Source organism: Acanthopagrus latus, chromosome 7, assembly GCF_904848185.1.
Source record: "Acanthopagrus latus isolate v.2019 chromosome 7, fAcaLat1.1, whole genome shotgun sequence".
Lineage (NCBI taxonomy): Eukaryota > Metazoa > Chordata > Actinopteri > Spariformes > Sparidae > Acanthopagrus > Acanthopagrus latus.
The window spans coordinates 15,584,234-15,609,303 of record NC_051045.1 but is presented as its reverse complement, the minus strand read 5'-3'; the positions used below and the strand labels follow the sequence as shown (position 1 = coordinate 15,609,303).

At 42.4% G+C, this 25,070-nt stretch overlaps 2 protein-coding genes and 1 long non-coding RNA gene across 3 annotated transcripts; 1 reads left to right on the top strand and 2 right to left on the bottom strand.

The window, feature by feature from the left end:
• Window positions 1–1,243: 1,243 nt before the first annotated feature.
• Window positions 1,244–24,268, bottom strand: LOC119023476 (dihydropyridine-sensitive L-type skeletal muscle calcium channel subunit alpha-1-like). Its single transcript, XM_037105444.1, has 45 exons — window positions 24,087–24,268; window positions 22,063–22,168; window positions 19,478–19,617; window positions 18,828–18,961; window positions 18,565–18,717; window positions 18,252–18,457; window positions 17,990–18,093; window positions 17,751–17,896; window positions 17,585–17,666; window positions 17,339–17,499; window positions 16,920–17,145; window positions 16,614–16,821; window positions 16,393–16,513; window positions 15,790–15,904; window positions 15,597–15,696; window positions 15,441–15,510; window positions 14,956–15,088; window positions 14,724–14,853; window positions 14,577–14,636; window positions 13,864–13,970; window positions 13,645–13,732; window positions 10,286–10,393; window positions 10,111–10,163; window positions 9,879–10,025; window positions 9,429–9,630; window positions 9,168–9,326; window positions 7,574–7,684; window positions 7,403–7,486; window positions 6,659–6,706; window positions 5,367–5,393; window positions 5,148–5,273; window positions 4,994–5,059; window positions 4,780–4,871; window positions 4,542–4,701; window positions 4,303–4,430; window positions 4,096–4,192; window positions 3,859–3,961; window positions 3,644–3,745; window positions 3,427–3,560; window positions 3,001–3,126; window positions 2,617–2,828; window positions 2,476–2,534; window positions 2,310–2,356; window positions 2,153–2,227; window positions 1,244–1,555 (listed from the first exon to the last, which is right to left on the bottom strand). Exons 1-45 carry the CDS (start codon window positions 24,266–24,268, stop codon window positions 1,244–1,246), a joined length of 5,550 nt encoding a protein of 1,849 aa, XP_036961339.1.
• Window positions 10,869–11,683, bottom strand: LOC119023482. Its single transcript, XR_005076272.1, has 2 exons — window positions 11,504–11,683; window positions 10,869–10,999 (listed from the first exon to the last, which is right to left on the bottom strand). It is a non-coding gene; the product is annotated as an uncharacterized LOC119023482 (long non-coding RNA).
• Window positions 11,742–13,204, top strand: LOC119023481 (kelch-like protein 10). Its single transcript, XM_037105454.1, has 3 exons — window positions 11,742–11,972; window positions 12,216–12,702; window positions 12,777–13,204. The coding sequence occupies exons 1-3, from the start codon at window positions 11,851–11,853 to the stop codon at window positions 12,885–12,887; spliced, it is 720 nt and encodes a 239-aa protein (XP_036961349.1). The 5' UTR covers window positions 11,742–11,850; the 3' UTR covers window positions 12,888–13,204.
• Window positions 24,269–25,070: the final 802 nt, after the last annotated feature.

Below are 25,070 nucleotides of genomic sequence, written 5' to 3'. Positions count from 1 at the left end.
TTGGATAATTTATTTCTTTTGCCATGGTGAAAACACCACTGTAACATCAGCCATAATGGCACAGATTCAGAAGTGACTCTAGGTGAGAGTTTGAGCTGTAAAGTTCACTCAAACTATCTCAGAAACCTTGCAACACAATGTTTGTATGACAGCAACAGGCTGATCAGAAGATAATGTAAAAAAAAAAAAAAAAAAGGCCTGTCACTGTTTGGCACAACACATGAAACTGACTGCAAGTAATTATGCCCAAGCAGATATGAATGAAATTAATTTAAGCCCAGGTGAGCTATTAAGCTAAATCCACCATACTCCAGGTATGCTGAAGAGATATAAGCTGTTCGGGTTGAGTGAAGTGTCCTCAGCTCAGAAGGTTTGACATCTTCACATAAAGGAAAAACACATAAAACCTGCAGCAGCAGCATGACTGATAGTGATTTGGTAAAAAAATCACATGCACTGCTTCACTACAGTATGACTACATTGAACAAAACAAAATCATTAGACCATTATTTCATAGGTCACATGTCCAAAAGGAAAAAGAAAAGACGTTTCCTCTTCAAAAACCACTGATGCCATCTGCACATGGGAGCAGAGGTGAGCGGGAGAAAACCTCAGTAATAAAGACAGCAGGTCCTAACTGTCAGAGGACGCTGCCTTACCAAGAAATAAATGCTTGAACTTTCATTGTTACCAGAGCACCAGAGCCCTTTTAAGAGTGTGAACTGAATACTCAGTCAAAATTTTCCAGGCCTGGATGCACAGAAACTCAGTCGTTGTCTCCTCAAAGTGGAGTCCTTTCTCACTGTCCTCACTGAACAGCAGCACACTAACGACAACTGCCTGCCTCGTATGTTCAGTGAGTCATTTCAGTCACTTTCCTGCCTCCTTCAGTGAGGCTTCAGTAAGACACTCAGCTCACTCACATGGTTGTCCCATAAGTCATATGGAATGGATAACCTCAACAAACGCTACAAAGAAAGAAGTGCGTCAATGTGTTCGCTATGAGACGAGTTTGTGTTTTTATTAGTTTCGATAAATCTGAAGTGTAAGAGGATGTTTCATCATCAGATGTATTGTATCTCCTTGGTTACGTTTCAACCACACTTGACAATATATTCAACCTGAGCCAACCAGCCTCGAGCCAGGCCAGTCAATACAGAGTGTCAAAAGCTCGGTAAAGTGAGGTGAAGTGGAGCCACCTGCAAGTGTACAAAAAAAAATCACAGTAATGTAAACTCAACCTCTAAACTTTGGAGTCGGCCTCAGCCGCCTCCTGTAAGGAGGGAATCTTTGGGATTGGACGTCTCTTTCTCCTCACAGCCGGATCTGGCTGGCCTGTTTGCGGTGCTGCCACAGCAGAAGCGGGAGGGGGGACCGGGATGGGACGTCTCTTCTTCACGGAGGCGACGCTGTCGGGGCGTTCATCGAGGATGCCCTGAGCTACACTCTCCAAATCGTCCACAGATGTGCGGATGGCATCAGCCATTTGTTCCTTAGCGACTGAGACAAAGCCGGGGTCTCTGGCCAGAGAGGCCATACCTCCCATTACTAGAGCCTGGAAAGGAAAACAACAGGCAATTTATTCAGTATCAGCTGTTAAAGGCTTTAAAATGGCCTCTAAAAGAACAATTCGGCTAATATGACAGGCTTTAACATTCAGCAGTGTATGACTGCATCTACCAGCAGGGCCACCATGATAAGACTAGACCTAATCATGAAGGCTTCTTTTGCAGTGGTCCATTTTCCAAGTCTGTGCGTGTACATGTATCGGCATAAGGAAGCGGCCAAAATGAGTTTGAAAGTATCAGAAAAACACTAAGAAATCCACAGATTCAGTCATAAATTAGTGTTCATACAGCAGCTGTGATGTGATGTTGTAACTCTCAAATTTAATGCACTCAGTTCTCAACCAAAACAAAACTAGAACCTGACTGTGTTCACCTTTTCAGGACAAATACATGTGGTTTAATTCAGGACACCGGGCTTAATTTGTGTCCAGGAAATGAGCCTGGTATTGGTGAAGGAGTTCTGTTTATTATCACTGTCCATGACAGATCTGACAGTGGACATCGGGACATTTCCTGCTGATAGACGTGGGAATTAATTAGTCTGTGATTAATGAGGTGGCCGGTCTGAGATCTTTCTTGCTTACCTCATGGACGAGCTGGTCGGCTGCAGGATGGGAGATCTGACTCTGACTGTCGTCGTAGTCGGGGTCATAAGGGAACTGCAAAGAGAAGATATGCCTCCATGTGTTGTCTGTACATGTTTTACAATCATTTACACTGGATGAGTGAATAAAATATTACCTGTGTTTTGTCTGTTCTTACTATGAAGTTCCAGGAGCGCATGTTGCCTAAATGAGGGTCAATAAAGAATGCAATAATGAAGTTGCACTAATCTTTATGAAAGGTGTTACACAAAGAAAGTTTGATTGATTGATTGATTGATTGATTGATTGATTGATTGACATACCTGGCTCTGCATCCTCACTGGAATTATAAAACTCTCCAGGACTGCCTTCTCTGTCAAACCTGAAAGACAACAACAGCTGTCACCCATCACCATGTTCACACACGACCTCCATAAATAAATAGGTGTGCGTCGGGCTCTGACTCGAAGGCGAAGGCGTTGTTGTTAGTGTTGCTTCTCGGTGCGACTGTGGGGAAAAATTCCGTCGTGGCCTCCGGGCCGGAGGAGTTTGGTGGAGACTCTGGCTGGCTCTCAGAGAACTGGAGGGGCCGCTGGTGGGTCATCTGTTGGGACTGCGCGTTGGCGGGCTCGCTGGTGAAGGAGTCCACCCGGTTACCGAACAGACCATGTGAACGCTGGGAATGTGGAGTCCAGTATTAGTCTACACATTGACCAGTCACTCCTAGTCATTCAATCCAAAAATGAGTTTCAATTAAACTAGAGTGACAAGATGTCCTAACAGTGATAACGCAGAATATGTGCATGAATACACTGTATTTATTTCAATTCACACAAAGCTGTTCTCACATGGTAAATGGCCTCCTCTCCACTCTCCTCCATAGCTCTGTCCATCTCTTCCTCGTTCTGCAGGTCTCCTGAAATGGCTCTGTGCATCTCCGGAGCCACTTCTTCATCTATGCTCCTCAGGCCCGCCTGAAAAAGAAAAAAAAATGTAGTGCAAAGGCAACCATAGTGCCGTGTTCACACGGAGAGGAGAGATGAAGCAGAGTACTGGTGTAAGAAAAGCAGGAGGTGTTACACTTGGGGAGAAGTAAGTTGTGTAATTCTGTTAAACTTGCTGATACACATTTATTTACATGATAAGAGCATCATTATTATCATATTATTTTTCATAAAAAATGGTCAAGTATATCTGAGTGATTTCAGATTATCATGGAATAATTTAAATATCATGATAATGACGGTGGTTTTGACCCTCTTCTGACTGCTCACCTGGATCTCCGGGCCTGACGCGCTCTTCTTAGAGGGCCGGTAGCCATAGTACTCCTCCTGACGCTTCAAGAACTTACGGAAGTGGTCCTGGAGCAGGAAGGTGGAGTAGAACTTCCCCACAGTCACTTCATCATCTATAACCAGAGGAGTCACAACGCTCTCAGTGTGAGAAAGACTGAGTTATTTTACAGAGGTGAAATTCAACCACTAGACTCACCTCCTATAGGCGGGATGACCTGGTCCAATAGTTTCATACTGGTGCGTTTCCAGATTTGCTTTATAATGGCTCTCAGCTCCTCGTTGGCCTGCTCAAAGTTACCTGATCAAAGAGGTTAATTAAAGATGTTAATGGAATTACAGTATCATAAAATTGAAGCAAATTCAAATGTCACAATATGACTTGTAATCCATACAAGTTTTGAATGTCTGCACCTTCTGTTTTGATCTTGAGCGCTGTCCTGACCAGAGCAAACAGGGTGGCATTGAAGGTGACGGTGCCGTCACTGTTGAGAGGCATGTTCATACCAACCAAACGCTACGGACAGGAAATAGAGAGAAATTGAGTTGTTGTTGTTTTTTTTTAAATAGTTTTATTGACAAATGTTTCATTATGATTCATATTTATACATCTATATTTTTTGGTCAATGTAATTGACTCTGTTCGTGTACCTTGCACGCAGCACGATGAGGACAGAACTTGCCAAAGCCCAGCGGAGGCTGAATGCGTCTCAGCAGCGTCACCACATCCAGATGTTTAATTCTCCCCCTGTAAGATCAGAGAAACATCTTATACTCCAAATCTGACCTAGTTCCTGTGTGGTATGAGCATAAAAATAATAGAGGTAGTAGAGTTTCATGAATGGTGCTCAGGCTTACGTGGCTTCAGGGTCATATTCAGCCCAGATCTTCTTAAACTCATCCAGGTGGTGCGGACCGAGAAGAGACCAATCACGGGTCAGATAGTCAAAGTTGTCCATGATGACAGCCACAAACAGGTTGAGGATCTGAGGAGGGCAGAGAATAAGGACTATTCTGTCGTGTGATGATCACTGAAATTGAACAACAGATAATAACAGCAGCTAAAGAATAAATATTGACTTCCTGATGCTGCTCACCAGGAAAGCACAGAGACAGTAGAAGCTGAGAAAGTAGAAGACAGCAAAGTTGGACCCGCAGGTGTACTCCTCTCCTGGCAGGAAGTCAGATTTGGGGTCACACTTCTTCCCATACATGGAAGCCATCATGACCTCCTGCCAAGCCTCTCCAGTAGCACATCTGGATACATAAGGTGAGATCTTGGCTCAGTTTTTGCAAACAGTAATTTTGACCAGTGATCCTGGCTCAAAGACTCACCGGAATAACATCAGAACAGCCTGAGGGAATGTCTGGAAGTTGTTGTTGCGGTTGATTTGGGTGCCGTCCACTAACGCTACCTTTCCAAAGATCTGAAAGGTTGTTACAATCTCATCAGAATCCAAATTCAAAAATGTAGTCTAAGCAGAAACATATTACAATCTTCAGGAGTTTACAATGTTTTCATACAGAAAATAAATATTAAATACTGTACCTGCATCCCGATGACAGCGTAGATAAAGAAGAGCATCACGATGAGCAGAGCCACGTGAGGAAGAGCCTATAGAAAGAAACCAAACAGTCACCTCATTCAAAGTGTGTAAAAAGTCAGGATGAAAAGAGTGAAAATGATGACGTGTGTGACAGACCTGGAAGGACTTGATGAAGGTCCACAGCAGGTTACGGATGCCCTCGGAACGGTTCAGCAGCTTAACCAGACGCATGACACGGAAGAGCCTGAAGAACGTGATGGAAACTGAGGCATTTTCAGACGCCTACAGCAGAAAGAACCAGAGGATTTGAGGACCATAAAACATAGAAGAACAAAAACACTGCTGGTTTCAATCATGGGAATGTTTAGGGCTTACCGCAATTGCTTGCATTGGATTCGTCTCCTGCACAAAGAACATGACAAGATGTTAGAGTGTGGTTACATGAGCTGAATATGACCGGAGGTTACCATATCACTAACAAGGGGTACATAGCAGACATATTATTGATCAGCTGTTAAATGTTATTGAGGTCTAATCACAAAATAGGGTTAATATTAGAGACATTTTTCCACCTTTGATGAGTTACAAAGCCTCCAGGTCTTAGTTGCTGAAAACTAGAAGAACAGCTGCTTTTTATAACTCATGCCAAATAAACAATGTAAACACACTTAATAGACAACATCTAGCATAAACATCTTTCAGCCAATCCAGCCACCATTAAGGCCAGTAGTGTCATTTGTAAGAAATGGCCAAAACTACGGAGGGCAACATAACGTAACTGCTGCTCACAATGGCAATCTTTGGCTGTGGCAACCAGATTAGTTAGCAAGTGGCCTAATTAGCTGTGAAGCTAACTCACTCTGTTAGCTGACGCTTATTTTGACTGAACCAGAGGTGACTGTGAAAGACACAGTAAGACTTTTTTGGTGCGTTTATTCAGTTTTTTGTTTAGTTTGAATGAAACGTGTTTTACGACGAGTTAAAGAGGCGGCAGCCATACTTCATACAATAAAAGAGAGAAACTTGAATAAAGAGAGTGTACAGCTGTATTTTTCTGTTTGGTAAAGTAAACGTGTAAAAATAGTTCCTTTCTTGACATTTAATGAGTTTACTTTTTTTCTTTATGAAACTAAGTAGCAAACTGGCTGCTTTTACATGTCCTAGCTAATACTACAGGGGCTGTCAGACTATTGCCTCTTGTGGTAGAAGGGGGTAAAGGGAGACAAGACCGGGCTGGTTGGTTAGCATGCAAACTTCAGTAGACATCTCTGCAACACCGTAAAGGTATTTAACTTCTACTTCTATGCTGTTGTTTGTTCACATTCTGTTGATGTTTACTCTACTTTTTTTTTTTTTTTTTTTAAATTCTGGTCATATCTTACAAAATGCCACTTTAAGACTTGCTATCCTCACTTACAGTATTTCTGTGTTGAGTTGTAGCCCCGTGTGCATCAACTTGAGCCACACAATATAGCAAAAACACTTCGAGGTCTCACCTTACACCTGCTCTGTAAGATCAGACAGCAGAACCACGGATGTTTCTCAGACAGTTTAAGGCCACACGCGTTTCAGTACAGCGGCGCTACAAGGTTAGTAGAGAACATAGTGGAGTGCTCTCACGGCAAGGCTCATGCAGCAGTGCAATGCAGTGGAGATCAGATATTTACAGCACAGCCATGGAGACAGTACAGTCCTCCACTGGAGGCCAGGGCAGTCTGTGGAGAGTAGACAGATGAGTGAGGTGAGGTGCATGGAGGACGGAGGAGTTGAGAGGGATTAAGAAGAAGAGAAGGGAGCAAAAGAAGAGGAAGAATATGAGTGAAATAGGCTTTTGACTGAGAAAAATTGAACTTGGTAAAAGCTTGTGTTTATGGATGAAAAGGATGAGGAAAATGCAGTGCAACAATGTCAGGAAAGAAACTGACACTGACAAAGAGAAAATATTGAGTATGTGTAGCTTAAGCATAAAAACAAAAAACAGAATGTTTAATTAATACAGTGCTCCTTTGAAAGTGCTTGGACAACACACAGAAGACAGAACATAATAGAATATTACTGAAATATCTTTATGGATCATTGTTGGAATAATGAACAGTTTGGTGGTTTGTTGATGAAAATGGCACGTCTGAGGTTGGACAAGGCACTGAGGAGAGTGAGAGAGGGCCAACAACAGTACTGACCATGTCCTGAGAGCTAGCACCAATCAGCTGTTGGGCCACGACTGTATGCTTCTGGGTCAGAGCATCGAATAAACACATGTAATCACTTCAGTTAAAAATCGCACCATTGACTGGGAATGTCTCATTAAGACAACGCCATGGGCTTTCATACACAGCACCTGCAACAATTAATCTGATATCTCAGGAATTCATTCGGACTGATTTAAATAATGTTTAATGATATGTACTCACATCGACTTCACTCAGGATGACGTCAACGACGCTACCGACGACGATAACGAAGTCAAACACGTTCCAAGGGTCCCCGAAGTAGCCCTGCACAGAGAGGGAAAGCATTGCTGCGACAGGAGGACGCTAGATGGGACGAGGAACCGCTTGAGAAACAATCATTAAAGTGCTTACCCTCGCTTTGAAGGCCATGAGCTTGAGAATCATCTCCACAGTAAAGAGCACTGTGAAGATCAAGTTCAGAGTGTCTGACAGCTTGGTCACATGGTCCGACTGGTTGCAGTGCTATTTCGAAGTGGAAAGCGAAAATTAATCTCAGCATGTTACAACTGTAATATTATTAGGATAATTACATATAACATGAAATTTGCAAAGGTATATGCACACAGATCCATCTAGTGAATGTAATGTTTGTATTCTATATTAATCTTATTTATTTGACTATATTTGTATTATATTCAATTTCATATTCTCTTAGTTAATTCCTATCTTGTGCTGCTACTTTTTGTTTTGTTTGCACACCATTTTGTTGCCTTGTGTCAAAATAATTTCATCAGTATCAATAAAGGTACATCTTATCTAATCTTATTTTATCTTATCATATTTTATAATATCCTATCTTGTCTAACCTTAGCTTAAACAGTTGAGTAATGTACCAAATTAAAGCCCTTGAAGACCCAAATCTCAAGTTTTTCTCCATGATTTTAAATATTCATGACCGAAGACGCAACATCAGAGTCAAAACAACATCGGTAGCTATTATTTATGAAGAGTTTAACCACCCAGAAATTCACTATTCTGCTTCATCGCGCCTGTGTGGGTGTGTTTTGATAAGATATGATTGACAGAGAAAAAACAAACCAACCACCGACCGTCATCACATTCTGATTCAAATGCTGCTGAACCCCTGATTCATGTGTGGAAATGCACGATGTTGCACCCACCCACTTCAAACCAGTGAAGAGAGCACAGACTTAAAAGGAAAAAAAAAAGGGAAATGCAGAATTCTTATCAAACTTCTCTAACTTTTGCAGAGATCAGTTTGCCTATGCAGGATCCCAGCATATACAACGAGAAGCTGATAAAGAAAAGGACCTTTAAAGGATCAGTCCTGCTTATTGTAGCTCTTATTTGGGTTGTAGGTTTGGCCCATCATCAAACTGTTAAGTCACAGTTACATTGGTAAGTAATATAATCACATGTTCATCAGATGCTTTGTTCTAGTCTGTATTATTATTCAATAAAGCTGATGAGGTAAATTCAATTAAACATACTGTATTTGTACTGTTTTCAATTGAGTATATGTTAAAACTGATGATAAAATTATCACATTATATCTGACTTACGCAGTGTCCATATGTTTTGGAATTGGGGTTGTAAGATAACATTGGCCTTCAATAATCATAAAATCCACCTACTGAAACTTAACAATTGGATCTCATCCACTAAGTGTATTGTCCAGTCCTCTCTTACCATAGCTAAAATTTATATGCAAAGTTAAGTTATGTAAATGAAGTGACAAAGAATTATGTCTCGGGCTCCTGCATTAATGCGCTCTTAATCCTCACCAAAATTAATTAGACTGGGATTTTGCCAGAAAGTCACAATGTCCTGTATTTTAAATACAGTTTCAAAGTTTCCACTTGATCGTTAATTAAATGCTGTGACAAACATTGAACTCTTCTTCTCTCAAAAGATACTGACTATTGACACTGAATTTGTCTGTCAGCAGCCTCAAGACACCCTCAGACGGCTTTAATTTGCATACCTGCATCCCCAGACACAAGGTGTTGAGCATAATTAGGAAGAACATGAGGTACTCGAAGTAGCAGGATGTGACAATGTACCAGACTCGGTACTGGTAGGGGTTTTTGGGGATGTAGCACCTCAGAGGACGAGCCTTCAGGGCGTACTGCACACACTGACGCTGAAAAGGGAGGCAGACAGTGGGTTAAAACACATAATAATGAGTCATTCTGCATTTGAGCAACGTGTTTTAGATTTAGATTCACTGAGGGTCTCCACATACCTGGTTCTTGTCCAGCTCACAGTCCTTATACTCCTCCTCTCCTTGCTCCTGGAAAGTGACAATGACGAAGCCCACAAAGATGTTCATCATAAAGAAGGCGATGAGGATGATGTAGATGATGAAGAAGATGGAGACATCCACGCGGTTGTTGAAGACAGGCCCTTGGTCTTCTTCATTTGAGTCAATGGCTTTGTATAGCAGTCTGGGAAATTGGGAAATTGTCAGGACAAAGATCAAAGATCAGAGATGCAATAAGGCTAATTTGTAGAGATGAAAAGTATAATTCAGCAGATTAAAAAAGATATATTGCCTCTTTCACCATCTCCGGCTCCAAATAATGTAATTACTTTCCGTCTCAATATCCACATAATAAGATGTTCTTTATTTTAACTCAATCGAACAGACAGGATGACAAAAACGCAATTTATCGGATCAGAATTGATTGCTTACTTTGGCCAGCCCTCAAATGTGGAAACGGTGAAGAGAGCCAGCATGCCATAGAGCACGTTGTCAAAGTTGAAGTCACTGTTGAGCCATTCTCTCTTTGCCAACACCGTATCTTGTAGAGAATTATCCATGTGCTTCCAGAAGTATCCCCTGAAAGCAGACGCAGAGAACAATCACTCTGAAACACCTTTTTGACGGATGAAAATCTATGACGTGTGAATGACGCTTGTCTTACTGGCATTCCTCCTCAGTCGTCTTGGACACATCTGTGCAGCTGTAGAATTTGCCCTAGAGGTGGGGGGAAGGATTAGTGACACATCCAATGCTTTAGTAGCAAGGCCTCTATGTTAGAGATTCATCTGGAAATACTGAAGTATCATACTACATATGGTGTCAACATCAAAACTCACCTTGAAGAGTTGCACTCCTATACAGGCAAACATGAAATTCAGCAGCATGGTGACCAGGACGATGTTGCCGATGGTCTTGATGGCCACAAACACACACTGGACCACGTGCTGTCGGTGAAGACAAACAAAACAAATGGCCACTTAACACTGTGAGAATTTTCATTTTTCACTGCTTTATATTTTTACTTGACTTTCAGAAGGATATTTGTGGCTTTATGAACTTAATCTTTAGGGCCCAAGCACTGAATAGTCAAAGGCCTTGGGGTTAAGGTTGGTGTCCCACCAAGAACCGTCTCTGCGTGTTCTTTAACTTGTTTTCTGTCTCTCTGCTGCTGATAATCAATAAAAGGCATAAAATGTTCCCTTAACACTAGTCACTCGTAAAACCAGTAATTTCAAGGTCCCTGAAAAGCTGTTTTCTACAGGACAATCACTGCCAAAACAGTAGAGGACTGACACCTGTTGGCCAACACTGGTCTGTGTTTATAACCAGTCAAGAAACCTCTGGATGTCCTTCCTGCATATAGTTATTTATGTGTGTGATGTATATTGTCTGACTGTATGTGTCAAGAAAAGGCATTTATCATTTTAAAGACTTTATTCACACAAGTTGGAGATGATGCAAAACAAGGAATAAATAAATAAAGAACGACAAATAAAAAGGTCTCAGGCAGAGTTCCAGCTCTAGATGTGATCGCTCCAAACGTAGCTGGCCTGTGAAGCAACAGATGGGCAACATGATTAGATATTCTTAATAACACTTAAGACATTCCTGGACAAAACTGTACAGATGCTCAAGTTTAAATAACTTATCTTTTATAAGTAGCAGGCCTTTATGTTTCTTTACATTTTTCTGCTTACTGTGTTTATTGTTATGCACCAAAACACACATTTAAATAGTAAAATACTTCTTGGCAAGAAATGTGACACTAAATAAAATACTGTACAAAACAAAGTAGTTTAGTTGTAATTGTAGTTTAGTTGTAGGGAAAAAACAAAGCACCAGTAATGTTCTACTTTAGATGCTGACCTGCTCATATGTGCGAACGTTACCATAGCCAGCTGCTGCTAGCTAATCAGCAATAAGTCACAACATCAAAAAATACACTTTCAAAACAATGTCTGAATGCTAGCTAAACTAGCTTGACAGCTATCAGTGCCAGTAATGGTCGTGTTGGTTGTTTACGTTCAGTATGATAATATGAGGTGTTTACTTACAGGTGAATGAGACTTGGAGTAGAGACCTGTCGTTAGCTTCGTGTTAGGGGGGAGGGGCTTCGGAGACAGTCCTGAGTGCAGGGGGCGTGGCTTATCGGCTGGATACTTTTAAAGTCTAGCCTGGTTTTCGACGGTCTTGCAGACTTGCCGACCCCAGCTCTCAGTGAGCTGTCAGTCAATATCTCATAACATAACATAACAACATATAACATAACAATTCTGGAATGTTGTCATGACAATAAACAGTTGCCAACTCTCACAGACAAATACAGACACATATTGAGAGTCAGGAGAGACACCTGCACCCAAGATTTAAAGATCTGAAGTTCTCAAATTGAAGAGATAAGATGGAGTCTGTGCTTCATGAGCTCTGTCTGGAGCATCATCTGTGTGACACGGTGATCAGAGTGGACGGTGTTGAATTTCAAGCACACAAGATCTCCCTGTGTGACTGCAGTCCGTACTTCAGGTGAGCCGGTTATTGTTAAGTGTTAATGCTGCTAAATTTACACTCTTTGAATAATTAGGAAAACAGCTGGGGGGGCTAAAACTTGCAACAAAGTCTTATATTAATGAGAGAAGGTGATTTGGGAAGACAACAGTAGAATTAATGAATCAAAAACATAATACAAATTGTACTATGAAGTTACTTTCTGCATATGTTGAGCATACTCTAAAAATCCCTTCTTTGTGCCTCCTTCCTTGCCCACAGAGCACTCTTTGCCTGCCGGTCAACCACAGATTGTCAGGTCTTTGACATTCCCAACGTGTCACCTGAAATGATGAAGCTCATCATCGAGTTTGCCCACACTGGCTTTGTTCCTGTGACACAAGAGAATGTGCAGGAGCTTTATATAGCAGCTGACCAATTCAACGTAGACGGCATCGTACAAGTCTGCAGTGACTTCCTGGAGGAGCAGCTGTCCCCACAGAACTGCATCGGCATCTGGTGGTTCACAGACGTCTACTACAACCCCGGACTGAAACACAAGGCCTTCCTCTTCATGCTCGATCACTTTAAGGAGGTTGCTGCCACCTCAGAGGAATTCCTGCGGCTCTCTGCGCAGGACCTTGCGAAAATCGTTGAGAACGACAAACTCAATGTGAAACAGGAGAATGAGGTGTTTGAAGCTATAGAACGCTGGATCGCCTATGCACCCGAGGAACGCAGAGAGGATATCTTTCTGCTTTTGTCCGAAGTGAGTGGGTGATGAACAATTCTTTTGGGCCCCATTTTAGACTATTTAATTCTAACTGTCATGTCTCTGTGTAGGTCAGGCTGGCCTTGATGGGTCCAGGATACATCGTGGACAATGTCACTGACAACAAACTAGTGAATAAGTCAGACTGTTGTACCCCCGCAGTAACTTCTGCACTGCCATGATCGATAACCGCCTGCTTGTTGTCGGAGGCTTCAACGATTTCACCACCAGTTGAGTTTGCGGCTTCGAGTGCTACAATATCGAAGTGGTAGAGTGGTCCGGTGTTTGTAACATGGAGATATCACGCATAACTGGAGCTGCTGTGTGGAGTCTGGACTCCCCAGCATCTCTACAGTTCTCTAGTAAAGGTGGAGGATGGGATGAGGATGGAGTGCAGTTATCAGTGTGACTGTGCGATGCACTGCCCTGTAAATTCATGACTAAATGCATTAAAACTATTGTTATTCCAATAATTACAAAGATCAGCCTTATGTTACGATGATGCTGAATCTCTGGCTTAATGGCGAACAAGAGACGATAGAGAACTGGCAGGTGCAAGTGGAGTTGATCTGTGCCTACCTGAAGTTATAGACACAGTCCGCCGTCTTGGTACAAAGATATTGAACAAGCCCAGGAGCACTATCATCCTGTTCTCAACTGGAGCCACAGAGAAGCGGTCTCAGCTGCAGCCAAGAACTGTCAGTAACTGGCCCGGACCTTGCTGAATTTAACTGAGGTTGAATTGTTCAAATGAGTTGGTAATTATGTGTTTTACATTATCACATCAATACCAAGTGCTGTATCGTAGGCAACTGGACATGTTTCAGTTTCTTGAAGATGTTTCACCTCACCTAGGATTCAGCGCATAGAAATGACTGAGAACCTTCATCAACATATTATATCAATAGTTTGACGGTGGAGGGGTATAACTGTAATCACCTTTAATCCCTTGGCTCTGTTGATGGCCCTGAGAGGCCTCAGCACCCTCAGCACCCTGAGAATCTTCACCACAGAGATAGCGCTGGATCTGCAATGACACATGACAAAAGCAGTCTTGATATGAACATCTGGATAAACAGTTTTGCTTGCCATTTTGGACAAAAGATAAGATTAGGGACGTTCTACATCTAATATTGCAATCTCAAAATGTTCACTCACTCCATTCCCATAGAAAGCAGCGAGACTCCAACCACAATCAGATCCAGGATGTTGAAGGAGTTTCGGCAGAAGGAGCCCTCGTGCATGAATGCTCCATATACTGTCATCTGTCAATGGCAGATACAAAAGGAGTCACATCCACAATACTGTGTGTTTGTTTGTTTTTTTAAGACAAAGATAAAGAACCCAAGATTTTCTTTTACACAACTGTTCCCCAGATCCAAATCCCAACTTCTAAAATGAGATAACTTGCTGTTTTTTGACCAAATGTCTGTTAACCAAGAAAATGATGGACAGATTAATTAATGAAATATAATTGTGAGTTGCAGTTTGTACTTTAGCTGGGCAATAGCTACTATCATTGCACATTAAGCAATTCATTGGTGTTCTAAACATGATATCTTAGTGGAAACATGTAAGAACTGCTCAGGCAAACTTCCACCCTCATAAAACATTTTCATTATTATTTAATTATTGTGAGGATTATTATTCCTCGTAATGCTGTTTCAGAGGCATTTTCTCTCCCAGCAATATCAGTGTTGTTTAGTTTTCTGTCATATCTGATCCAAACATTATCAAATCTAAACACATAAAATATCAGAAAAAACGTTTATCATTAGCTTCAGGACAAAAATACCAATACATGTTACCTACTATCTTGACTGGGAAGAATCATATCAGTTAAACAAAGTTATGGGAAAACAGAACTTTACCTTCAATACAATCTCAATGGTGAACACAGTCGTGAAGACGATGTCAGCATAGGCCAAGATCTGCAGGAAAAACACAAAGAGTGGTTATTAATGTGTCCCTCTGTCAGCAGTTAGTGTCCAATATGAAACAGTAGACATGATTGTCACCTGGTTTCTGTAGGACTTGGGGTCGATGGGGTCCTCAGCTGCCAGGGAGATGGAGGAGAGCAGGATGAAGAGAAGGATTAAGTTGGTGAAGGACGAGGCGTTGATGATCTTGTAGCACAGTTTGCGGAACCTGAATTCAGATGGATATACAAGGAGATATCATCGCTGTTATGTCATCGTGACACAGTATAAGAAAACACGGAAACACCCAGGTGGTAGGTCTGGTTCCTACTTGTTCTGAGGGCCAAAAATGAAAAAGGAGCTGGCTTCGGGCAAAGGAACGGCTTCTTCTTTCAGCTGCAGGTCGGCCATCGGTCGGGGCCGAGGGCTGAGGGGGATTTCAGGCTCTTCCTCCTCATCATCACCTACGATGTGAGGGAAAATTCACTATAGTGTAATGACAGATTTATTTACTGCTAGTAGTCATGTTAGTGCATGAAAACTCCTGTTGTAGACTTTATATGGTAGTCACCAGAGTAGTGTGAAAACAGCCTAACTTTAGACTACTGCTATAAACTTGGCTCAGGTAATCGGCTGAGTCTAATAATAATGAGGGGTCACTCTACTTATACTGTAACATATCCAACACAGCAGCCCTGGTAAGCCGGTGTAATGAATATGAACTCCTGCAATTCAGAGACCTCCTTCTGCTACAACTGAGAAATATGGGAGGTTTAAGAGTCTCAGCTGTTCAGGTTCGGACAGTTTTTGTGTTACCTGGGAAGTCATCAGGCGGGAATGGGTCTTTCACTTCATTCACATTGGACTCAAATTCATCTATTTTAAGCTGAAAGAGAAAACAATGTAAATGTATCATAGTGATTCTCCTGAAACTTTGCCTGAGCGTAGTGTGACACCAGAAACAAAGCTAACCTTGGCCGTGGTGGGCATGTTCTCCACCTTGGCTCTCTGCTCTGCCAGTTTCTTAGCTATCCTCTCCCTCTCCTCGTCAGTCTTATCGGGCATTTTGGACCTGGAGGGTAAGAGAGGCAGGAAATGGAGTAAAGTTTAACTATGAGGAGACAGATTAGACCATCCCAGACTTTTGGCATTTTTTTGTCATTACCTAAGTAGTTTTCTCCTCATCTTCTCCTCCGCCTTTTCTTTCTGAGCTGAAGTCAGACTCTCAGCCTCTGCCAGGTTGTCGACTGCAATGGCCAAGAAGACATTGAGGAGGATGTCTGACGTCTGAGCTCAGGAAAACGTTAATCTTTTTTTATTGTTGTGTTTACAATTTGTCTTTTGTGCAAAATGTGGTTATTATTATCAGATTAAAACTTCTGTTCGTGAAATCGATTTCAATTAGCCTCAACTGTACATCCTGTTGTGCTAATTAGCAAATGGGGGCTTGCTAACTTGCGAATCTGAGATGGTAAACAGGATAAACATTATAGCTGCTGTGGACCTTAAAATATTACATGATCAAAAGATATCTTAAATATTAAAATCACATTAATCACAGTCAAAAAAAATAAATGCTGAAAGTATAAATCATACAAACATGAACAAAAAGTTTCCTCGAATCGTAAACACTTTACCTAAACAAGTACTTCAAAACAGAAAAGAAATTAAAACAGCAGATCTGACGGACTATCTAAGTCTGAGAGCAGCTAACAAGACTGCAAACTCTTTCCATGGTTGAATCATTGTCAGTGTATCTGAAGGATACAGTTTCCACAGACAAAGAGGACAATAAAGTAGATGGAGACCAGGATGCCGGGAATCTCAGGCCCTCCATAAGCCATAATGCCATTGTACATGATGGAGGTCCAGTCCTCTCCTGTTAGGATCTGAGAGATAGTCAAGTGTTAAAAAGCAGGAAACGATTCATTCATGTGAGCCATAAAAAGGTGGGCAAGATATGCTGCATGGACCCGTGTCCAACCTCACCTGAAACACACTGATGAGGGCCTGAGGGAAGTTGTCAAAGTTACTGCGTCTGGGTCTGTGGTCAGAAAAGTTGAATTTCCCCCCAAACACCTGCATGCCCAGGAGCGAGAAAATGACAATGAAGAGGAAGAGAAGAAGGAGCAGGGAGGCGATGGAGCGCACAGAGTTGAGGAGAGAGGCCACAAGATTACTCAAGGAGGTCCAGTACCTGCAAAACGGTTGGAGGGAGAGAGCTGTGAAATAACATTAAATCACACATGCAACTAATTCAATAAGACATGGTCCTTTGCGGGGGACATGACTTACTTTGTGACTTTAAGGATCCTCAGCAGTCGGATACACCTGAGCACAGAGAAACCCAGCGGAGCCACGGCTCCTGCAGAGAACATGATCATCTCCAGGATGCCGCACAGGACCACAAAGAAGTCAAAACGGTTAAACAGAGACATGAAATATGCTCTGGGACCCAGCGCATACATCTTGATGAACATCTCTAGGACAAACAGCACCAGCAGGACACGACTGGCCACATCTGTGAAGATATGAGAGGGGAAAGGTAAATGGATGAAGTTGGGAGTGAAATATTTGAATGTATGAACAAAAATGTTTACAATAATATATATATATATATATATATATATATATATATATATATATATATATATATATATATATATATATATATATATAGTATTTATATACTTATATATATATTCATCACCAACCTTGCAGGGAAGTGAGTGAGTCAGACTGATGGTGGTGCTCTGTTGCTATGGTCAGGGTGTTGAGGAAGACGAGGAACATAATGAGCCAGTAGAAGGCTTTTGTCTTCACATAGACCAGACACTTCATCCTGAAGAAACGGTTCCAGCGACGGGCCAGGCGGCTAAACAGAAAAATAACCCTGCCTCAACGTGCCAAGTCGCGGTGAATATTGCATGTGAACATTTACACATTTACAGCAGACTTACTAGTAGTAGATGATTCGACTCTTGCCTTCCAGGTCGTACAGGCTGTCTGTGTCTGAATCTCCACTGGTCAAAGGCAGGAGTCCTGCAACAAGAGAACAACAGGTGTGATTCAACAGTATCACCACAATCGGTTCGGTGCTGGGGTGGTTCGCTTCACAGCGCTGACCTTTGCCCTCTCGGTCGGCATCCAGGACTTCAGCGTGAGTGATCCACTCCATGTAGCCGTGCAGGTCTTCGTCTAGCTGCTGACGCTCTCGCAGCTTCTGGAACTCTCCGCGTGACCTGGCCTTCTCTCGCTCTTTGGTGAACTCTCTGAGTGCAAAGAGATAAAAAGCATGTGATTATTTTTAAAGGTTGTTCATGTGAGGAGATAGGTGAAGGAATAGAAGATTTTAGTTGTCTTACCCGCTGAGCACACCCAGAACAAGATTGAGCACGAAGAAGGAGCCGATCAGAATGAGGGGAACAAAGTAGATCCAGGGCCATTCATTTCCTATAGCATCATTAACCTGAGAGACAGAAACAATGTATATATAAGGTGTACCATTTACTTACAATTAATATACAATACATATAGACAAATGTAAAGGTTTTTGATGGCATGAGCACAATTCCCCAACCCTGAAGCTGAAAAACAACAAAAGGCGATATTCAAGCAGTCACTGACCCAATAGAGCACTTTGGTCCAGCCCTCCATGGTGATACACTGGTAGACCGTCAGCATGGCAAAGCCAATGTTATCAAAGTGGGTGATGCCGTTGTTGGGACCTTCCCAGTTCGGTCGACACTCAGAGCCGTTGATCATGCAGCGACGTCCGTTACCAGCCTGAGCGCAGGGAGCAGGCAGCTCACCCTCTGCCGTGGCGTAGATATCTGTGGGTCAAAGAGATGAGATGAATATGATTTTTAATGTAGCTTCAGGGATTTACAACAGATAATATATTAGGTGTGACTATAACTGACAACGTGTTTATGCATACTTGTGCCAGTGTAATAGCAGGTCTTATGCATTTTGCACTTGAAGAGCTCTAGTCCCATGATGGCATAGATGGTGACCAGCAGAAAGACCAGCAGGGCGATGTGCAGCAGAGGCAGCATGGCTTTGAGGATGGAGTTCATCACCACCTGCAGGCCTGAATGGGAACAATAAAACCAAAACATTTTTCCCAGTGGCATCTCCAGAAAGCGTTCTTGACATAAGCTGCGCAATATTTCCAGTGTAACATAAATACAGGGCTCTTACTGGGGACTCCAGAGACGAGACGTAAGGGCCGCAGCACTCTGAAGGCTCTCAGTGCCTTCATGTCAAACCCTCCACCCTTCTCCATCGGCACTCCTGCTATCTTATTGATGGTATCCAAGGCAAAGGTGAAGAGACTGTAGGAAAAGATTAGAGAACCATAACTGCCTACCCATACAATAACCTAATTGAGCGCTGCAAAATGGGCATTCAAAAGAAAACTATTCCAGTTTCAATATGATTGTCATAAACGACATTCTCTACTCTTCAAACTTAAAGGTACAATATGTAAGAATTGGCATCCTGTTGAACTCAATACGTAAAACAAATAAGGGGCCAGCATATCATCCAAATAACAATAACAGTTGCTAACTCAAGCTGCCATTAGCTTGTTAGCTCAGTTAGTCGTGCAGCTAGCAGTTCAGACTGGGAGCTTGGAGCACCAGGGGAGCGTCGCTGCTAAAACAGGAGCTTTGGACCAGGATGGGCAGAGGCTAGCTGATTAGCATAACGTCCAAACTGTTAACTGCCATTTATTCAGCGTTATCAACTGAGATTTCTACATATTGAACCTTTAAGTGCTCTGGGCATTTCTTAGAATGTGGTCAACGGGGGAAGCTGTGTCCTCTGCTGCAGCTCTGAGCTCATCTTACCCCATGAAGACGATGACAAAGTCCAATATGTTCCAACAGTTCCGTAAATAGGCGCCTTCATGGAACACGAGCCCATATGCCACTATCTTCAGAAAGCACTCTAACGTGAATATGATCAGGAAGATATACTCCAAGCTCTCCTGCAGGAAGACACACAAACAAATTGCATTGTTTTAAATCTCACAACCCTCAGGTTTAATTCTCTAGCAGAATATTGAATATTTGGAATAAATGACAACTTTGGCATTTAAGCAGCCCCTCTGGGGAAAAGCAATAGATGTTGCTGGTATTAGATGAACTCATTAGCTTTGACAACCTCTCGCAGATTAAACATGACCTCATAAGGTTTGAACAGATGGGTGGCCCATGAGTCACATTGTGATTAATGAAATAAATTGAGCCACAATTGAACAAGTATGAGCCTTGTCACACTGTGCGAAGCAATCTGTTTCCAGAAAATGTAATTATTTTGGAGGTGGTCAGCGGTTAAAGATCAGGGTGATTAAATAAAATGACTGTTTGAAAATAAGGCTTGTATCTGGGTTTTTATAATCAGTGTTGTTGTTTTTCAGAGAAAACATGAGGTGCTACCAAAACACTCCAACGCACATATTCGCACACAAAAGCAGCTTGAAAATGCCATCAATAGAGAGACTGCTTCCGCTTTCACTCTTAATTACCATTGTGAATACAGATGATGTAGGAGCAGAGGCTGTAATATGAGGACAGTATGATAGAGTCACAGGTATCATCAAGAGAGTTCATTTGAGGCATAGTATACAATAAATCATATGTGATTGGCTGTTTGATCCTTTTGAACAAATCAGGTCAGTAATATTTGGCAGCAGACCCGAAACCACTAATCAATCACAACCTCTGAGGCCAAACTTGGAAGTACGCAGGCTGAAAAAGAAATGAAACTAAGTGGGGCAACAAGTAGAGCTGCGCCTCAACGTATCTGCAGCGTATCAATGTTTCAAACCATCATATTTTATGAACCTGTGAGTATGAGTGGTTACATGAGGCGACATGCATCCACCTGCGTCAGTCGGGTGAGTGACGCTCTCTGGGCTGACCTACTTCTAACAGCAATTGGTGGTGGTGGGGGGAGAAGCTGACCTGCTCTTCTTACATCGCTCACCTCTGAGGAATGGTGCAGTGAGAAGTAAGAAGGATTTGGCTGGGAGGCTGGTGAGCAGGGCCAAAGCAAAGATATCACACAAGTGGGGTCAGTTTCAGGCCCAGATACCTGATGACTTGATGAAATTCTGTGGGGTGCAGGTCAATCAGCCGGGCACCAACAAGATTAATAGCTTTAACCTATTGATGTGTGGAGTTTATTGACTGAATGGTGGAAAGCGGGCAATGGCTAGCTACACATGGTGTTAGAAATTGACATTTGAGCCATCAGAGATCCACATATCAAGTCTCAAACAAAGAGCCTCCTCAATATCATAACACCAGTGTCAATACAGCCTCAAATATCTAGACATTGGCAGGATGCGTACCCTCTGCAAGAGCAAACATATCTGCTGCTCACTACACCACAAGTTCACAGTCCGACAATCCCTGAGTCGTTTCGTTTAGCTACTGCATAACACACACTCCTATCCACGTCCATGCACCAGTGTAAACACACACCACTTGTGAGGCTGAAATATAACAGCAGAAGCATCCAGGGGTCGAACATCTGCACAAGTCTAGTCTGGAAGAAGTCATGAGACCCTCCTCAATTTTTGACGTAGTAAAAAAACAAGCTCAGTTTCAGTAGCTTGTATATTTCAACCTGCTTGGGAGGCATTTCACTAAAAGCACAGATTCATAAAAACTGACATTAAAGCAACCCTAAGTAACTTTTAAAGTAATTCTGGATGAAGGTTATTGTTTGTTGAGTCTCATTCCCACATCGTCAAATACCAACACTGTTTGTTCAGGTTCGGGTCCGACGCCAAAGACCCGCTTTGGCATTTGATGATTTAGGCGTGAGAGCTTTGATTGACACCAGCCCCCCGGGGGACCCTGCAGATGATAAATGGGTAATGGATGGATGGATGGATAAATGGATGGAAAGAGACTCAACGATTAACCATCATTCTAAAGGAAGTTACACAGTGTTGCTGTAAAGCAATTTTAGCCATTTAAAGCCATTAAAGCCATTTCCTGCTTAACATCTTTGTAATTTACACACATCATTTCGTGCTTTTTGTATAGTTATCTTCTTTAACAGCCAGTTTCTGAGAAGGATGAACTTATCACAGTTGGAGGATAAAGTAATAGCACATTGTTTGACAGAATGCTCCCCGCAAACACAGATGGGACTCCAAATAAAGAACTGAGTTGTGTCTGGAGGCATTCAAATGGGTCTTGGCACACAGCTGACCAGCTGAAACACTTAGCCATAAATTGACTGGCTTTGCAGGCTCAAAACAGTCATGGTAATTTGTTGGACACAGCTGCACTGTTGTCTATTGCCTGGTCATGATGAAACAAAAGACCAACTTCCTTTACCGTACGGATCATGACCAACAAATGCCAATACCACGTTCTGAGTCATACACACAAAAAAGGTATGTGTTAATACTCACCAAGTTTGCGTTGGTGTTATTACTGTCTTCCTCAGGCATGGGCAGGAACACAGCCAGAGCGATACAGTTTGCAAAGATGGTCAGTAAGATGATGATCTCAAAGGTTCTGGACAAGGAAACTCAGGAGCATAACAACAACACATGAGGAGGACTGATGCCCTTACCCCCAAACCAAACATGAGTCAACCTGGAATAATTCATGGTGATAATATCTGAGTTACATTACATGCAGTGACAGAAAGTAACTAGGAACATTTACTCAGATACTGTACTTAAATGCAACTTTGAGGTACTTGCATTTTAAATTCTAAGCTACTTTACACTTCTGCTTCACTACATTTTGGAGGTAAATGTTGAACTTTTTACTACACCTACCTGATATCTTTAGTTGCTAATTACTTTACAGATTGCATGCTGCAGTAGAGCCAAAGAAGAGACGTTTTTAAATGATTTTTTTTTCTGCAATCTGATAGAGAACAAAAACAGTGATTCTGATTATCAGAAAAATGCTAAATATTATGTATTTGGCAAGATTGAAAAGGCCACTGCTGTTAACACCAACAGCAAGTCACCACTAAATGTATAGTTTATAGGTTCATGTAAACACATTTAATTTACTTTTACTTGTTCTTTTGTTAAGTACATGTCATATCAGATACTTGAAGACTTTAACTCACGCACTATTTGTGTGGGTGACTTGCACTTTTACCAAAGTAATATATTAACACGATATCTTTACTTTTACTCAAGTATGACTTTTGTGTACTTTAGACAACACTGAGTACATGTCTAGCTAATATTAACAATGGAAGGGTAAGAAAAACTTCAATAATTTGTCAATTTCTGTATCTATGAGCGTTTCTTGTGATGGAGTGTGATGAAACCAACTGAAAAAAAATCACACAGCTTGACCAAGTTAACGTGGGTCAGTGCCTGTTAATGCTGCCTGAAACATCATCCCTATAACAGCCCATTGGGTAGCCAGCATAGCAGTCACACTAAATGTAATCTTGTCTGCTGTGCTGCTTCATTCTCATCCATAGGGGGCTCTCCCTCAAAGAAATTCCCCTGCCTGGTCAGCATCATGTCTCCCTGTGACGCCGTGGAACAGCTGCACAGCCCAAGAATATGACCGATCCATTTAAACACAGAAAGCTCATCGGGAAAAAAGATGCTTGGAGTATTTTTCTTTAATTCTACAATTTGGGAGCACTTGTAGAATTAGAATAAGTAAAATAAGGAGGATTAAATAGGTTTTCGTCCATTTTTCAAATTTGGCTCTAAATACAGCACATGTTCCCTGTATTATGGAATCACATACCAATGTGATTAAACTGCTGCAGTAAAAAACAAAAACATGACCTGCCAGAGCATATGGACACAACTGTTCAGTAAAATCACAATGGTGTTACACAATTTTCATTCACTGTTCAACTCTGTAAGCCATCTGTTGTCACAGGATAGATATGTCTAGATGGTTCTTGGACGTCAGCAGGAAACTCCCCATAGGTTCCATAACATCACTCAGCAGCGTGCCTTGTGTTCATGCGTCAAGCCCTCATACAGTGACAGCACTTCAGCGCAGCTCTTTCCACATTAAAAGCAGAATGTCAGCTATCAGGATGCCAAAAGGTGGCCAAAAGTGCATTGATAAGTTTGAGAAGCTCTACAGGTGAAAACATGAAGGCTACAAACTTGGACTTGGACTCAGGGCTGCCAGATACATAACAAAAGTCTTAACACTACAGGGATCGCCTTACAACAGATTTAAAAGAGACTTAGCCTCCCACAGGTGAACTACATGGCTGATAATTCACAGGCCTGCAGACACCTTATTTCTGTAGCTGTCCTAACGAGAGGCTTGCTGCTGTAATAACTGTATAATACCTTCCTTTAAGAGTAAAGTACGTCTAAAAGGGCATGATTTGAGGCCTACTTAATAGATCAAAGTGTAGTGTGTGTGTGTGTGTGTGTGTGTGTGTGTGTGTGTGTGTGTGTGTGTGTGTGTGTAATATAAAGGATACTTCCACTCCACAATGTTGATGCAAGCCTTGCGGAAGGGATTCTTCAGGGTGAAGAAGAAGAGGGATCTCGCAGGTCGAGGGTTGCCCCCCGTGGCCTGCAGCTTCTTCAGCTTCTCCCTCTGCTTCCTCTTCAGCTCCTCCTCATTCATGATGACCGGCTTGGCTTCTGCGTTGGACGCCATCTCGAAGCCTCCGATTGAGACAAGCTCCCAGTCCTGTAGAAATGTGTCCTCTCACTGTACAATCCCAAACTGAGGCAGTCTATAGCTCCGCGTTGTGAAGGCCCCCTCTAAGGTTCCAGACCTGCCGATCCCTCATGCGCTCCTCCGCCACCCTGTCTTCCCTCTTCTCCTCTTCCTCTGCCTCAGTCCCACACACACACGGAGCCACAGGCCTCTCCTCCTGGCTGAGGGCCTCTGACAGAAAAAGCCCCCTCAGTAGGGAAAAATAACAGGAGCCCAGAGTAGCTAGAGGAGCAGTTGGCCCTGCTGCGGTTTAAATTTAGATTGTGTACCAGTGACAGGCCATGCTTGGGGATGGTTAAGGGAGTAGGGGGGGTAGAAGGTTGAAGATGGGAGTAAATGAGATCAAAGGGGGGGTTGGGGCAGGGCAGCGGTGGCATACGAGAGCACAAAGAAGGGGAGAGACACAGTTTGTGGGGTCTCACACTAGTAGAATATGACCACTAAGCCCATGAACCTGCACTTCCTTTCAAAACAGACTCTGCTGCTCTGCCTGCTGCACACTTGGGCTGAAACCTAAACTGTGGCAAAATAAGGAGCAGAGAGAAGACACACCGCTGTGACTGCCTTTGCTGTGACACTGTGCAGGTGGAAATATTCATTGCAGGAGCTAACCTTCAGTGTGTTTACATGTGGGGTCTTTTTCCTCCATGTGAATCCTTCATGAAGAAATTTAAGGCAGGGTGAGGTGGTTGGTAACAAGTCACTGTAACTTCTCCAATTACACACTTAGAATGTGGTA